This window comes from Perognathus longimembris, chromosome 1 (assembly GCF_023159225.1).
Source record: "Perognathus longimembris pacificus isolate PPM17 chromosome 1, ASM2315922v1, whole genome shotgun sequence".
NCBI classification, from domain to species: domain Eukaryota; kingdom Metazoa; phylum Chordata; class Mammalia; order Rodentia; family Heteromyidae; genus Perognathus; species Perognathus longimembris.
The window spans coordinates 29,784,996-29,802,493 of NC_063161.1; the positions used below are offsets into that span (position 1 = coordinate 29,784,996).

The window sequence follows — 17,498 nt, forward strand, 5'->3', positions numbered from 1 at the left end:
ATTTTAATGAGAGTACTGCTATCAGATGCAAAAAGAATTTCATGAAGGGAAAGAAGTTAAGTCAGATAAGTTGGGAGCTGAAGACAAAATAGCAAGTTAGATTGTAAAATGGTAATATTCCTGGCTAGGTATTCAGGTAGGGAGAATTTGCTGAGACCTGTTAGGGAAAGGAGGGGCTGTAAGAATGCAAACAGAAGCACACACATCCCCAGTCTCACAGTAGCTCAGCAGGTGCACAGCTATGGACAAGGAGTAAGAGCATGCACTAAGAACTGAGATAGATATCAGGGATTAAGAGATGAACCACAAAGAGTGTGTCCTTCTAGAAGTGGAGGTGACCAAAATAAAATACAAGTTTTATAAGGAACTGCTTTTGATCTCCATTTCTTTGAACATTATCAGTATTTAAGACTACAAACCACATATTTTTGTCACCTACTTTAGGCTTTGCTATAGAAATCTCATAGCTTCATGAATGAAAAAAACAGCACAGATTTTTTTTTTTTTTTTTGGCCAGTCCTGGGCCTTGGACTCAGAGCCTGAGCACTGTCCTTGGCTTCTTCCCGCTCAAGGCTAGCACTCTGCCACTTGAGCCACAGCGCCGCTTCTGGCCGTTTTCTGTATATGTGGTGCTGGGGAATCGAACCTAGGGCCTCGTGTATCCGAGGCAGGCACTCTTGCCACTAGGCTATATCCCCAGCCCTACAGATTTTGGTATTTTAATAATTTTATTAGGAACAAAGCTCTATTATTCTATACTTGAACTTGGATTATTTTCAATGCATTATTTATAATCTTGTCCACAATGAAGCTTGTGTTAGTTCCCATCATATTGTTGCCCTCTTCTAATGATAACACATCCTCCTGAACAGCCCTTGATCAAATTAGTGGTGGATAAAGTTTTGCTTTAGCTTCTTTTATCGCAAAGATACTCAGATCCCTTAGACTTAGACTGTCTTCTACTGTTTCAGTAATATCTCTTCCCTTTTCCTTCTGATACAGCTGTAATGTCACTGATTTGAATCTCATTCTCTCTTTTTTAGTCTGTATGTATGCAAAGGAACAGTCACTAAAGTAACACTCCAACTTCTAAACAAGGTGAAAACTTAGAAAACTTTTCCATCAGAGAAATAATGTTTTCAGTGTACGGTCTTCAACCTTATTGCTCCTATTTTTGTTATCTAGCCAAATGTCATTAAGTGATCAACCAACTAATTTATATTATTGATGTTCATGATAAAATTTTAGTTTGGGCCGAAAGGCTATTTAGAGTCAGGTAAATTTTTAGACATTCAACGGAAGCACATAATTAGCTACTTGCTCTTCAGGCTGACCCTGGTGAGAATGGATAAGGATTTAGAAGTCATATTTTATTCATGAAGTCTGAAGGTACACTAGTTGGTTTTACATCTAAGCTCTTCCAAATACAAATTCTGTGACCTTGGACAAGTTGTTTGGCTGTCTACGATGCAGTTGCATTAAAATAATCTCTACCTCATAGGATTGTACTGAGGATTAAACCTGTTAGCATGTGTAGAGCATTAAGAACGGAGTCGGCCTCGCATTGTGCTGTGCACGTGTCTGCTGTTTTACTTGTACATCTGAGGCATAGTATCTAGCTTAGAGTGCTGCTCACATTTTTTTAAGAGATCAGATGGTTAAAGGACTTTTTTTTTAAAAGGAGGTTGCTGCCTATTGCTTATTTCTCTTGATTTCAAATCTAGTCCCAGACACCACATCTAATTTTCCCACTTAAAAAAACCCACATTATTTAGTTCCTCCAGCATAGTATTTCTGTCTGTTCTGTAATACTAGTAACAATGCCTGGATCTCAGCTTGCACTATTTTGGATATACTACTTTTTAAAATTACTCAGTTTGTAGAATGATCTAGTTTCAAAAACTGTCATTTCTTTTTTAGACCAATCTGTTCACATCTTAGGGATTCAGATTATTAAGCATTTTAAAGTAGTGCAGAATTAATTTTATATTGTAACAGTCAAGCCTAAAATTATGATGAAGCTTCTGACATCATCGCCAACTTATTATGCATATTCCTGTCCCATTAGCTCAATAAGATGCCAGTTTATTTGCATATTATTGCTTGACCCTGATATCATGGCCAATTAATTTGCATATCCCTATCTAATTGGCTCAAATAAGTTTTTGCCATTTTATTTGTTGGCCTGAGTCCCAGACTAGTGGCTTTTAGTTCAAATCGATTGGATTTGGAGTTGTTTTCTTCATTATGCTTTCAGCACCAATGTTAGGATGGATAAGGGTGCTAGTCGGGGGTATGAGGAAATGACTTCAGATAATGTAAAGGAAATGACTGCTTTTATCTTCTTTTCAATGGAAGAGACTAAAGGGAAAAATAGGATGATTTAGACATGGGAGCAAGTATTTTTCAGAGATGAGGATACTGGAGTTTTAAGAGGAATGCAACCTCTTATTTTAGAAAATTCCTCTAATAAGGCAAAGGATGTACTTTTTCTATACCACGCACAGCAAATTCTAGCTTGAACATGGCAAACCTAGGCCTCAGTTAAAATCATGACATAACATTGAAGCCTCTAAGCTGTAGTTTTCAAATTTAGATGCCTAAGAATGACATGTATTGTGTCAGGGGATTGGAGGGGAGGCTTGCTTAAAATAATCACTTCATGTTCTCACCTGAGACTGTTAGCTACAGTTTGGTTTAGGATAGTCTTTGAAATCTTGAATTTTAACATGCCTCCTAGGTGACTCTGATGCAGGTAGGCAAAATATCACACCTTGGTAAATATTTCCCAAAGGAATCATTTACCTTTGCCTGATTAATGATTGGTTTCTGTGTGGAATCTAGTATGATCGTGTTAATGTTTAAAACTAGTTTACTTCCCCAATTATATTTCTAGAATGGTAGAAAAGCAGACAGAGAAAATATAAACCTATAAATAGTGAAAAAGAAAGCATCTTTATAGAAAGGAGAGAGAGAGAGAGAGAGAGAGAGAGAGAGAGAGGAGAGAGAGAGAGAGAGAGAGAGAGAGAAAGAGAGAGAGTATTTTGGATCCCAACAGAAAAATACAGCCTTTTTTTTTTTTTTGCCAGCTCTGGGGTTTGAACTCAGGGCTTTGACACTGTCCTTGAGCTTCTTGTGCTCAAGGTTAATGCTTTACCACTTGAGCCACAGAGACTCTTCCAGCTTTTCCTTAGTGGTTTATTGGAGATAAGAATCTCAAGGACTTTTCTGTCTGGACAGGCTTCAAACTATGTCCTCAGATGTCAGGCTCTTGTGTAGCTAGGATTACAGGAGTGAACCACCAGTGCCCAGCTAGGAAAAATATCCTTAATTAATTAAAGCTGAGGACTCCTAATCTCCCATCTTGGAGATGGAGAGGTGGGGAAAGCTGAATGGTGTCTTGGAAAATGTTTTGCATTGAGAATTAAAGGACTAAAACTTGAGTCCTACAAATGACTTCAACTTTACAAAAGGTGCAAATTTGAGAAGAAAATCTATGTAGTGTTCAAAACGATGAAGTATACAATCTCACAGAGTTGAGAAGTCTCTACTTTTACAGTGCCTACATTTCTTGGTTTTCTTTTTTCCCTTTCACAATTTTCACACATAGGGTGCACATATCATTTTATTATTTGGAAAGAGACATTTCTGACACACAAGTGTGCAAAAGGCAGTGAAGAGAAGATACGAGATGTTGCTTATTAGACAGAAGACTGGATTTTCTCTAAGCACCAGGCAGAAAATGACTTCTATCATTCCACACTAACTTGCTCCTGAAGGACAATACTTCTGTCTATGGAGAGTTAGATTCATGCATTTCCTGCTTGCTGACAAGTACTTTGGACTTGGAGCATTAAGAATGTAAACACAAGAATCTGCTGTACAGATGTGAATAGTCCAAGTGAGCTCATCATTGCAAAGTATGAAGGACTGAAATTTTAATCATTTGCTATATGGGTATATGATAGAGATAAAGTCATTATGAAGTGCATTTTAGATTAGCACAGTAGGAAGAAAATAATTAGTTCTGTCAGACAGTAGTAAGAAAATTACTTTTAAAGTTAAAGTTTTATTCTTTAGTTTTCGTGGTTGTTGGTGGTATTTGTAGGGCTAGAACTCAGGACCCGGGTGCTGTTCCTGAGCTCTTTGGTTCAAGGACAATGCTCTACCACTTTGAGCCATAGAGCCACTTCTGGTTTTCTGTTGGTTAATTGGAGATAAGAGTCTCACCAACTTTCCTGCCCTGGACTGGCTTTGAATCTTGATCCTCAGATCTTAGCTTCCTGAGTAGCTAGGATTACAGGCATGAGCCACTAGTGCCCAGCTTCCTTAGTTTGTCTTAATTTACTATTGGGTCAATGCAAACCTTGAGCCTAATAATTAGCAGAGCCTAATGACCAAACAGCTGAATTTATTTTTCACATTGAGTCAAGCAATTGGTTTAACCATCAAATTGGTTGTTTTTACATTTTGCATATTTATCCAAAGATTTGATAGAGTTACTAGAAGTAATTATGATAATATTTACTGAGTGCGTTTGTATTCTAAACTCTTTGCTCTCTTTTCTCACAATAAATCCACTAACAATGTCTTCTTAATAATTTTGCTTTATAGATAAAGTAGGGCTTACAAGAGTAAAAGAACTTTTCCAATGTCAAATTTCTAGTAGTGTCAGAGTAGGTATAAGCCCTGGTAAAACAGTCTAGTTTGGTTCCAATTAGCTAGCCATTTCCAGCAAAGGAAGGTTGGCATTTGAATCACCAAGAACGTTCTTACATAATTCAGGTCTCTTCCTACATAGGTCAACTTACTTTGAGACACATCATCCAAGTGCTTAGAGTTATTTTAATGGTAAGTAGGTTAAACAAATTTAAAATGCCAGACTTGTTTTTTCAGGCCATAGTTTCTTTGTAAATAATTCATTATTCAGTCAGCAGCTCTGTTCAGTGCTACCAGTCAGTGCTAGCATTGTGAGAGACATAAATACGAGACACAGTCTAGTGAGAGAGACGTGTGATGTTAGAGGGTGTAAACAAACTGCAAGTGGCATTTAAAAATGACTAAGATTTTTTTTCTGCTGGGCTGGATTAGAAAAAGTGTCAGAGTTCTACCACCTAAAACACTCTCTCTCCTCATCTAGCCCCATGGCTCACTTCCTCGCCTCTCCCAGGTTGGTACCTGTGATGTCCCCTCATCATGAGGACTTGCTTGACAATCCTGTTAAAAATGGTTCCCTGGCTTTCCTTGTCCTACTTCCCTGAAGGGATGTGATATCTTAGTGTATTATGTATTTTTTTTTGAAAACTTGTCTGCCATATTAAAACATGCACACATTTCAGGGACTTGTGACTATCCTGTCCATTAATGTGAAACTAGTGCCCAGCACAACTCTTAATTCAACTGAGGGCCACAGTACAAGAGAAGGTCAAGAGAATGGATCAGTAGTATTTCAGCTGGGCTGGAACAATGGGTAGGATTTAACTAAATGTAGTTGGAAGCAAAAGAATTCTGCATGAAATAAATCACCTACAAAACTCAGCAAAATGTGGGACCAGAGGTATGGCTCAGATGAGTAGGCTTGCTGGTCAGAGTGAGAATATGAGGCCTTGAGTTCAAGCCCCAAACTCTCCCTCCCCAAATGGCAGCAGGCTCATTGAAGAGTGAGCTAGTCTATTGGTTAAAATAAGATATGATATGACCTAACTCTAGGGTATCTACATTATGTAATTGGAATGATTTTGATCTAATTTCACAGGCATCAGTAACCCTTTACAATGAAGGCTCCTACAGATTCTTTAGTGAATAAGAAAAAACATTCCAGGCAATTCAAATGTGGGGGTGGACTTAAGGTGTGTGGATTGTGAAGCTACTGGATTTTCTTTTCTGCTTAAAGAAAAGGAACATAAAATGATAAATTCTAAATAAGAACTGCCTGGCCTCTGGCCTTGTCCTTTTCATGTCATAATGCCGAGTCAGTTCCATGAGTGGTGTGAGTCATCCCGGATGCTCTTCCTTCAACAGCATGGCTTGGCTCACTGCGCATGAGTCTGACCGCCAGGCACTCAAATGTATACTGCCAGATCAAGTTTGATAGTAAACAATAGGTGCTAAAATATCTATCGATGAGGATGTGAACTGGTGTCTGGGAATCTTGAAAGAATCCAGAACATGTGAGAGCTGCTCTGGAATTCTTCAGAAGGCTACTGAAGGAACTAGAAGGAAGAGTACTGGGAGGGGAGAACTAGGAGGGGAGTACTGGGTGGAGGTGATGAAGGTATGACTGGCCTGAAGTTTGAAACAGAACAGATGAGAAAAGTTACAAACAATCCACTAATTGCACATGGCTATTGTACTAAAGGAAAGAAAAAGATCAAAAGTGTCTCAGGTTACTTTAGACTATTATGTACTAATCTGGGAGTGAACTACTATTGAAGAGTTGTTAGAATTTTCTCCATATATTTTTCACATGGAGGGTACATTACAAATTCTTTGTATGTTTTTAGAAGAAACTGTTCTTACTGGTTTAAATATTGCTATAAGCAATAAAAGCAGGAAGTTATGAAATAAGTTCTATGTAAAAAGAAAGCATGAGTGCAGCTTCTCAGGTGATTTACTTATAGATCAATCAACTTGGGTATGAAAAGCACTTGGTTGACATATTAGTGGGTCAATAAGAAGAACCCAGCTTTAGCATTTTTTTGGGGGGACTATTATGATTTAAAGTATACAATCACTATGCTACATTAGGGTTACATCTTGAAATCTGCAGCATTTTCATTAGAGAAAGCACTGAATAATGAGTACATCCATTGTAATTCTGCAGCCACAAACAATGACAATGGTTTATTTGTGATGACTTTGTGGCATATCATGAAAATTTCTCACATTTTGACAATTTACTGGAACATTAAAAAAAAAACCAGGAGGAAAAAAATCATGCTTAACCACAGAAATGTCAGATCTTTGACTTTGCTTTTGAGCAAGAATATGCTTCACTCACTGTATTTGGTCATGGTTGGGTTACACAGAACTTTCCACTCAAAAGTTCCCCTTTCCCAAGCCTAGTTCTAAGATGCATGTTTTCCAGAAGATTTACTATGAAATAGAGTATTATTTGCATATATTTGAAATTTAAAGGCTAGAGTAATAGCTCACATGGGAGAGTGTCTGTGTAGCAAGAAGAGGATCTGAGTATAATCCCTAGCACCAATAAAATAAAATAAAATAAAATCCCAGAGTCTCAAATACCTAATAAGTAAATCTCAGATAAAATACTTTTAAAAAATATTATATGATATATATATGTATACATTCTGATTTAAAACTATAAATCTATCACACTGTCTTTCAGAAAAGAACCTTTCTAGCTTTCAAATAACATAGAAATGATGATATGTTGCCTGTGAAGAAGGAAAATAGATTTTGGATCCCGTGCCAATTCCAATAAACTGAAAGTGGCTTCCTGGGGTGATGTGTTGGGGTGAATTCTGAAATGGCTTCCAGGCTTTGTAGGAAGAGAGAGCTATGATCCATTGAAGAGAGGGGAGCTACAGTGTATGGGCTATGCATTTGGCATCCGTGATAAAGCTGCATTAAAGAAAATCAATAATCAGCATGGACTTACCAGATAAGCCGCCCACATCCATCTTCTTTAAGTTCTTTGCCTCCAGAATAACCACAGTCAGTTTGCCCGCAGTGGGAACATAACGAAGGGAGAAGCAGATGTCACCGAGTTTCTCTTGCTAGGAAAACAACAACAACAATGAAGGGTATTAGTCATTTTAAAAATAAAGGTGAATATGGTTTGTCCAGATGCATGTAATTTATCAAAAGGATGGCTGTGACAATTAGACCAGGGATTAAAAAAAATGCATTGGCATTTATACAATATTCATTCACTATGTGAACATTCAAAGTGATACCAGGATTTTCTTTTTTTTTTCTTTTTTAAAGATAGTCTATTTCAGTTTCAAAAAAGACCATTTATACTTTAACATCCAACAGAATATATCTATAATTCAATGGCCCTGGAAATGAGACCAAGATGACTTTCTTTGAGATTCTGAGCTGAATAGCACTACAAAACTCTCAGAAAATGCTCCTAACTTTATTGAAGAGCTTTGAAAAGGCTGAACAGTTTTTATTAGAATCAACCTATCTATCTAAGTTTTTGTCTTTTTCCATTTGAAATTGGATCATGTCTACTATTCTATCTTTAAGGTTTGGCAAAAAGATATTTTCCTTCCATTAAACTCTACTTATTCATAAAAATTAGGGATTTCTATTGACCAGACTGCACCAAAGGATATGTTTTTTGTACTGTTTTTATTCATTTCAAACAAAATCTTAACTTTTTTTTTTCTTTGACCTAAAATTTGTAAAAAAAAAAAAAAAGATTGAAACACTGGCTAGAAAATTGAAGTACATAATAACACGATGTCAAACTCCTCATATTGTTTTGTTGGTGCTATAGTTTAGGACAAAAGAACATTCAATAATTCTGTATGCAAGTATTTTTGAATAACTGCTGCAGAGTAGAAAATAATGATGGTATATAGAACTCCCCCTGAAAGGGCTACTGTCAACCCTCCCAGCGTTAGTGTGATTCTATAGATAACTCACTGTTATCTAGAATTACTGGTTAAGAACCATGCTATTGTTCAACATTGCATTTGTGGTGTTTGTGTTTGTGTTTGTGTTTGTGTGTGTGTGTGTGTGTGTGAGTGTGTGAGAGACAGAGACAAGACAGACAGAGACACAGAGAGAGACAAAAAGAAAGAGGGAGAGAGGGAGAGGGAGAGAAAGGAGGGAAAAGGAGAGGGAGAATGAAGAGATTGAAAGGGAATTAGCAATATGGCAAGTCAGAGTTCATTTAATCTCAACACAAATTCTGATTCTAAAGAGTACAACATAGCAGACTTCTGCAGATAGATGGGTAGCATAGAAGTCAGGTAAGAAGTCCATATCATAATGGCTTCTTTTCCTATATGATTATTATGACTATATCTGCCCTTATCTGTAACTTGACATATGTTCTAGAGGGAATTTAACAATGTGAGGAAATATAATTCTTTTTTTTGGAGAGGGTGCAGTACTTACTGTATTTGTCTTTCTAAAAAGAAGGTTAGGATATGATATACAGGTGAGATATAACATACTGAGTGAATGTGTAAGGCCTCGGAGGAATACTACCTGTGTTTACAGCCCTAGTTCTGAATGTGCATACCACTGTCCTATGTCTCTGTAGGAACATAACTTCTGTATTGTTGTATATGTGTCTTAATTTTCTTACAGGATTATACCTTCCTTGAAGGCAGAAACCTTTCCTGGATATAATTTTTCACAGTGTTTCAAAATGGAAGTAGGTGAAAATTTTAGATAATTTTCTTGTTTTAAGTAAAGTCACAGCTGCCTCTTCTGTACAGATAAAAGAGAGTTACTTGTATTATGCCAAATTTACGAAGTAGACCTATTCATCCTTACCAATTAATTTACATATCAGGAGAGTTATTGGAATATATTATTCTTCATAGTCTCTTATAATACAGATGTACCTCAGTATACTGGAAATTAATGCAAAATATGCACAAATTTATCTAAACCTTTTGAGACAAGAGAATGCAAAATAACAAAGTTGCTGTGTAAAATGCTTGTCAGGGGTGGGCTTTTGGTGGAGGAGTCTGTCTATTTTCCATGATCTCTTCCTTGGGAAGTTTTCTGTGGTGTGTGGCCAGACTTCTCTGCCTATTCTGTCAGGTAGATCACATGCCCTCTCAATGGCCCATGATCTGAATCCATGAGAAACTTATGACCATCTCAATTTTTTTTTTAAACAAGTGCTGTTATAGTGTCATGAACTGTCAATGTCTGGTAAAAGTATATGCTTTCCTTAATGCTTTAAATCATAAGCTTTAATAATTTTCTAGAGCTAATAGTTTGAGAACCAAGGCCATTTTCTTCTAATACACGATGGTTTCACATTTGGCATATACTGTGTCATATGGGAGTCAAAAAGATCCAGAATCTGTGCATGGAGAAGCCTTGAACCACTTGTAGCAAGGACTTGTATGAATGACTCTCCATTGCAAAGTCATGCTATGAATATGTATACTATTTTTCCATATTCAAAACAAGGTAGACATCTATGACTTATGTGGTAAACTGGTGCTGTTGATTTTTAATCTTAGATTTAGGGACTCACATCATTATGAATTATTGGGGACATGCATTTTCTTGGTAAAGGTTAGGTAAACCACCTCTGTTTGAGCTATTATAACACAGAATGGTTTTATGGTAGCTGGTCATCCAAAATTAAAGTGACCTGATATTTTCATATGGACAGTTTTACACCAAACTCTTATTTCACAGTGTCAGTTTGGAAGCAAGATTAGTTAGGTACCAGTATATAAATATTTATGTTAAACATCTCTCACTGCAAATTTCAAGAGACTAAGATTTTCTGAGTTACTAAAAAAATGTTTTCTTTGAGGTTACAATGATAGGGAACAAAACAGACTCTTGGAGAACTGAGAAAAAAATATTTTTGTTGTGGTTTGAAGTTTTTTTTTTTTCCTGCCCCAAATTCATGTATTGATCGTTTGGACTCCAGCTGGTGGACTCAGTCATTGAGAGGTGATTGAATCATAAGCACTTTCTTACTTAACACACTGATAGAATCATAATTAGATGGAATGATGGGAAATAATTTGAGGAATTAGGTCACTATGGGTGCTTTTGGAGAGTATATTTTCGCTTTGGCCTTTCCCTATCTTCTTATTTCTGCTTTATGACCATCATGGCCACCAGGAGGTGAGCAACCTCCTCTGCCCTATTCGCCCACAGCCATTGTATTCTGCTTCCATCCACCCAGGCCCAAAAGCAATGTGGGCTGAAATCTCTGAAACTGTGAGCCATGCTATGTCTTCCCTTCTTTGCAGTTGATATTTCTCAGGTATTTTGTCATAGCAGTAAGATAGTTACTATCATAATACTTAAATCTCCATTTCAGATCCTTAGCAATTCTGTTTAGTTTCTGCTACAATGGCCCTGTGAAGTGGTTGCTGTTGGTCCATTATAAAAAGACTTCCAGTCAGAGCATACTGAAGGTTATGTAGCTGGTCTTGAGGAGGAACTGAAGCAAGGACTTTTTTTGTTGTTCATGGGATTTCAACTCAGGGCCTGGGTTCTATCCCCAAGCTCTTTTGCTCAAGGCTAGTGCTTTACCACTTTGAGCCACAGCTTCACTTTTGGTTTTCTGGTGGGTAATTGAAGATAACAGTCTCATGGACCTTCCTGCCTAGTGTGGCTTCGAACTGGGATCCTCAGATCTCAGACTCCTGAGTAGCTAGGATTATAGGCATGAGCCACTGGCACCTGGATTGAAACAAGGTCTTTTGACATAAAAATGTTTTCTTTACTATCAAATAGTCATACAAGATAATAGAAACTAAGAATCCAATTGATAATACACTTGGATATTCTATTCATTTTTTATTCATCATGTCTCTAGATAAATTCATGTTCAACACCAAGTTCTCCATAACTCTACTTTCTAAGATGTATTTCTAAAAGCATCTCTTATCTGTTTCAGTGGCTAGCTCCCCTTTCCCTATTTTCCTGGGTTCATCCAATCCGTAGGGCTCAAGCCTTCTTTTTCTATAAAAGTGTCTATTAGTCTATTAGATTCTTTCCTTTCCTTTTGTTCATCATCAATATTATCTTTATCATAACCAACTTATCAGCATCTGCCTTAAGTATAACCTCTAACTCCATATATTTGTCATTATTACCATGATGCTACATCCTTTACCATCTTGCACCATGACCCCAGCACCCACTACTTTGTTACCACCACCTCCCTTCTCACCATCAGCACTATGGTGTTGAGATCAAGCCCTGATAACTTCAGTCATATTTTTTGAAACAGTCTGATGAAAGACCTCTTTAGATTTAGTTTCTTCAAAGTCCAATGCAGGCTGCATACTAATGCCAAGGTAATGTTTGAAAAGTTCACCCCTCTCCCTCTTCCTGACTTTTAAAGAGCTCTGTACTTTTCCTTTGCTCTAATTGTCCTAATGTTTTTCTTCTGATTTAATGCTTCCTCAGCCTCCAGAAGATATTTTGAATTGGACTACTGCTCCAATTTACTTAGAAGTCCATCAATCTCAGTCAAAGAATAAATAGTGGTAACTGTAAGTTGTTACTACACTTGGCTTACACTTCTGTAACTCTTAATATTTTCTTGAAATTTACTCTTGTTACTTTCCATTCTCTTCCTTACATCCTTTTAAAATGGCAGTATTCTCATGCGACAGTCATACTGAAAGCCTTACAATCCCTTCACATTCCCACTACATACACTGAAAGGTTTTTACATGTTCTAACACCTCCATCTCCTAACAGTATTCTGATCTTTGCATTTGGGGTTCATCCTGTCTGCAATATTTTTTTCCAATACCATTGTAAGTCATTCCTTTAGTTCACTGAGCTTTCCCCTCATGTGTCACATCTTCAGAGAGCTACTCTATGGAAAATTATCTAAACAAATCTAAATCCTCTCCAATACTCATACCACCTCTTCTCTTTCCCTACTTTTTTATTTTTTTTAATGGCTTGCATAAGTTATCACTTGAAATTCTATTATGTGTTTGCTAGGATTTCCCTACTGGAATAATAATCGATGTGCTCCCAGCATTAGAATATTGACTGGCAGAGTACAGGTCTCCATGGAGGCCTGTTGACTGCATGGATTCAGATTCCCCGCAATTGAATTCAGACAAGTTGCTCTTCTCTGTACAGATAAATTCTCGGGTGAAGGAGACTCTGATAGAGAAAAATGCAAGAGGGAGGTTTTTCTGGATGTCAACTGGATCAAAACCTTCGGGGGAGCAAGGACTGCATATGTGGAGAAGTAGGGCTATATGATGCAATCATATCTGAGTCCAGATATGTTCTGAAATGAGACAACAGGTAATTGACTTTGTAATCCAGAATGCCCTAAGCACTGGATGTGGATTTCTCCCATATTTGGGTCAAGGCTTGCAGCTGAAGGTTTTGGCAAGAAGAGTTAAGTCACTATATGCTGACAGACATGAACTGCTCTTACAGCCTTGGTTATAATGGTACAACGACTGGGTTTCATCACAACAATCACTATTGCTCTACTATGGCTCCACGAGCCATATTCTTTCTTTGCTTAGTTTTTCCCTCAGCTGAGAAATCCATTTGCAATGCTTTATTCTCGTCTGCCTAATGAAATCGTTCTTCACTATCCAAATTCCAATTTTCAATGAAGCATCTGCTTAACTAGGAATTTCTGTTGAAAATTTCTTTATGCTTGATAATTTGGTGCGTAGACATCCCTTTGTCCTGTTTACTTTGCATGTATTGAATTCAATTTACCTTAAAGAGCAGAAATCGTACTTTATATTGCTTTTCTATGCTTAGCTGCAGGAACATAATAAGAGCTTCTAAATAATTATGGACTGCCTGTATTGAAGTGAAAACTTCATCAGTCATTTGCTTTATAAACAGCACCAACACTGGTGTTCTATCAACAGTGTCTCCAGTTGAAACAACAAGTCAATTAATGGGTTTATTTGGAGTTTCTCCTTTGTGCCTAGTTCTATGACCACTGCCAGAGTAGTGCTGTTATAAAGCTAGAAAGAAAAAAAACATTTCTGGAGGTGTAATTTTTATAAGATAATTTTGGGACCCTGTAGAGTTGCAGCCGACAGATGAGTGCTTTTGCTGGTGTGATTATCTCATGAAGGGGCCTTATTACTATTAGGGATTTCAGCTTTATGTATAATTTATTTTAGTCAATTGCCTTGATCACTAGGTGGAAACTGCCAGTTAGTGTTAGAAAGTTCCAACTGTGAGATTCAGGGAAATTAACCTGCTCTTTTCGAATACACAGATGACAATCCTGAGGTACTTTTGTTCTGAGCAGCTTGATAGATTCATTATTATTTTTTTAAAGCAGCCACTGAATAGAGTAGAGACAAATTAATGATTTTATGGACAACTATAGAAATACCTTTCCTTTTTGAAAAGCATTATAGATATGAGAACAAAGGTCATCTCCAATGGATTAAGAAAAGCTAATTTAAAATGAATACTTATTTGGAGGTTTCTATGGTACCATCCATCATTTTCTGAGAAAAAAAGAAGGGTTCACTTTAGTGGCCTTTGCAAATTGGGCTAGGCTTGTACATTGGTTGGAAACACTTTGCCTAAGTTTTAAAAAGGTACCTGAATTGACTTGATGCTATGGCATTTTAAAAGAACATACTCTCTTTATGGTAAGTCTATAAGAAGATTTCACTATGTGTTAAATTGCCAATAGGGTTTCTGCTAAGATTCTTTTCCCTCTGCAGTTGGAAATCTATTTAGAGGTGACAAACACATGGAGGGTTAGTAATGTTTCAAAATGGAAATTTAGATCATTTGCAAATTTGCCATTCGTAAAGATATTAAAATGTTCTTGTAAGAAGGACAATATCCTTCTTTTAATTTTAATGAAAGAGAATGAGTGGCTCCAAATATATCCTTTGGGTGGTAGTATTTTTCAACTTCATGTTATTGCTACAATTGTTCTCATACCCCTGCAGTATCTGCCAAATCGGTATTTACAACAAATGGACCAGATGGTCACAGTGTGAAATGTTGCAATGAACTCTACCCTGGTTAAAAAGACCAAGCCTTGCCTACTGTACAAATACATGCTAAATTGTTCAGGTAAGTGAATATAGTACATTCTTGAACGTTTATTTTGTGACATAGTATATAATTCATTAGCTTCATATTTTTTCCAATTATTCATTTATTACTAAAGTAACGATTGCGTTTTACCATAGATTTCCAAGCTCTAGTCTAGGCTCTATGAATTCCCAAAGGCTCTGAAAATACAATCATAAAATATGTTAGTGGTACCACACAGGAAGAAGATAAACATTGAAACATTCTGTAATCTAGTAGCAGAACCTAGAAGAAAGGAACTTTAGTTGGAGATTTACTGTCATCTGATTTTGCACAGTTCTGGTAAACAAGTGTGTTTGCCTTGTGGATATATCTACTTGTATAATGTATACATATCTCAAAATGAAATGCATATTATATACCATAAATACAGTTACACATCTATAATTTTTGTTAATTAGAGGGTGATAAAACTGAGAAAAACAAATTTAAACAATTTTAAAAGAAAAATATAAGATTTTTAATGTTGTCTTATGCTGGGGTACTTGAAACTGTACCATTCATTTTTTTCTAGCTAAAGCTTTAGATGTTTGGGAGTCTTTTAATCATTTGTTTATTTTGATGTTACTAGGGTTTGAACTTGGGAACTTGTCTAGCAAGCAGTCTACCTTGAGCTTCCTCCCCAAATCTATTTTTGCTTTAGTGACTTTTTCAGATACATTTTCATGCTTTTGTCTCACTGGCCTTAGACTGTCATTCTCCTACTTCTGACTCCCATGTGGCTGGGATCATAGGTAAGCATCACACACCTGGCTTGCTCTTTGAGACAGAATCTCATGAACTCTTCTGCACCCCTGCCAGAGACAGATTTGAATCTCAATACTTCTGGCTCTGCTGGAATTATAGGCATGAAGCACCATACCTGGCTTTCTAGAAGTGTTTTTTTTTAATTTTTAAAAATAATATGAGGGTGGTTTTGTTCCCTAGTGAGTGATACAACATCCATAATGAACATGTTGTTTATACTAATTGCCAGTTCCATGGATTATAGAAGACTTAGGTAAAACTGGTGAAGATGATGGGTTTGTTTTTATAGCTTAGGGTGCTGTTTTCTAGTAAAAGGGTGAGTAGGAAGACAGGTAGGTGCCTAATTGCCTAAGGATGTGTGAGACAAAAGGAAAATAATGAAGAACCATGGAAGGTATCCAGCGAAAAACTTTTATCAAGTTTCTTTGACCCTTTGCCATTCATCCTTTGTTAACCACATGTCCTTGATTTTCTAAGCCAAATTCAATTTGAATTCAGTTCTAAATATTTAATTTTCTTGTTTTCACCTGACTTTAATGCTTAGGGATAAAGTAGTATCTTTCAGAAAGTGATCCGGATTATTGAAACTACTGTTATCTTTTATTTATATGTAAACATGAATGTATTCTGATTACATTTGAAGTATGAGAACACAGATTTGTAAATAACAATGTTGATTTAACTATGAAGCTATAAAGGATGGATTTTAAAGAAGTACACCAGAAAATTGACCATTGATCTCAGAGTATTTGTGAAGAAAAAATGCCAGATAATCTTTGCAAGGCTTTATTTGGCATGTTAACCCTGAGAAATAACACTGGCAGTGGCAGAAGTATTCATTTGAATACTTATGTACAGGCTTGCTTGCCAGAGTAACACTGAACTTTTATTTTAAAAGGCATGAGTTGAGTTTTTTCACTCTATAGCTATGTTTACTATGTTTGCATGGAGTGAACATCAGAGATATTATGAGGAAATAGGATTTTACAGAGGAATCTTAGAACATAAGGTGCTGCTTTATTTAAAGAACACTTCTTTTCAGTTTTGTATATATATATATATATTTTTTTTTTGCCAGTCCTGGGCCTTGGACTCAGGGCCTGAGAACTGTCCCTGGCTTCTTCCCGCTCAAGGCTAGCACTCTGCCACTTGAGCCACAGCGCCGCTTCTGGCCGTTTTCTGTATATGTGGTGCTGGGGAATCGAACCTAGGGCCTCGTGTATATGAGGCAGGCACTCTTGCCACTAGGCTATATCCCCAGCCCTCTTTTCAGTTTTGGAATGGTGATCATCAAGGAGAAACCTTAGGAGAAATGGCAATGACTGCACAACGGTCTACGAGGCTACTCCATTCTCCTTGTCATGGCAAAGTAGTAAAGGAGTGAACAAAGGCTCAGCAGACTGGAGTTCTGCCACTAACCAGCTCATGGGGATGTCCTGAGCAAGTGCTTCTTCCACTATTCAAATGGACAGGCAATAGCTGTGTTGTTTGTCTATAAGGTTTATCCATGAGCCAAGGGGAACCTCAAGCTATGGGGAAGAGAACCCAAAAAGGTAAAAAGAATATAATATACAGGAGGGTGAATCACACTCAGGCTGGAGAATAGCCATGATGACTTATGAAGATTGTAAGAGGCCATATTTGTCTTTTCCTTTCCTGACTTCAGTTGGCCATAGGAGTCTATCTATATCAAACAGGAGCCTGATAATCATAGAGAAGATAGGGAGAAAGAAGAGATAAAGAACTGGATTGGGAGGCCAGGCAATATAGGAAATAAAGAAAGGAATAGAGGACAGATATGATGCTTGAGAAAAAGTAATGGGGAAAAGCACTGATTTGTCTATTTTATCTTGCATTTAAAAAAAAAAAAACAGAAGGAAAGAGGAGATAAGAAAAAAAACACACCCCAGTAACATGGAGATTCTGAGGCAGCAGTGAGAAGCTATTTGAGAGCTTTCTGTGTGGATTCACTTGATGATGGATGAGAGATG

General features: G+C 37.0%; 1 protein-coding gene across 2 annotated transcripts in view; it reads right to left on the reverse strand.

The window, feature by feature from the left end:
• Positions 1 to 17,498, reverse strand: part of Syt1 (synaptotagmin 1) — a 182,475-nt gene that overhangs the window by 72,825 nt on the left and 92,152 nt on the right. For both annotated transcript variants that reach the window (XM_048359105.1, XM_048359114.1), the window contains exon 6: positions 7,625 to 7,742. In XM_048359105.1, coding sequence (XP_048215062.1) covers positions 7,625 to 7,742 — 118 coding nt within the window. The remainder of the gene's footprint in view (positions 1 to 7,624; positions 7,743 to 17,498) is intronic.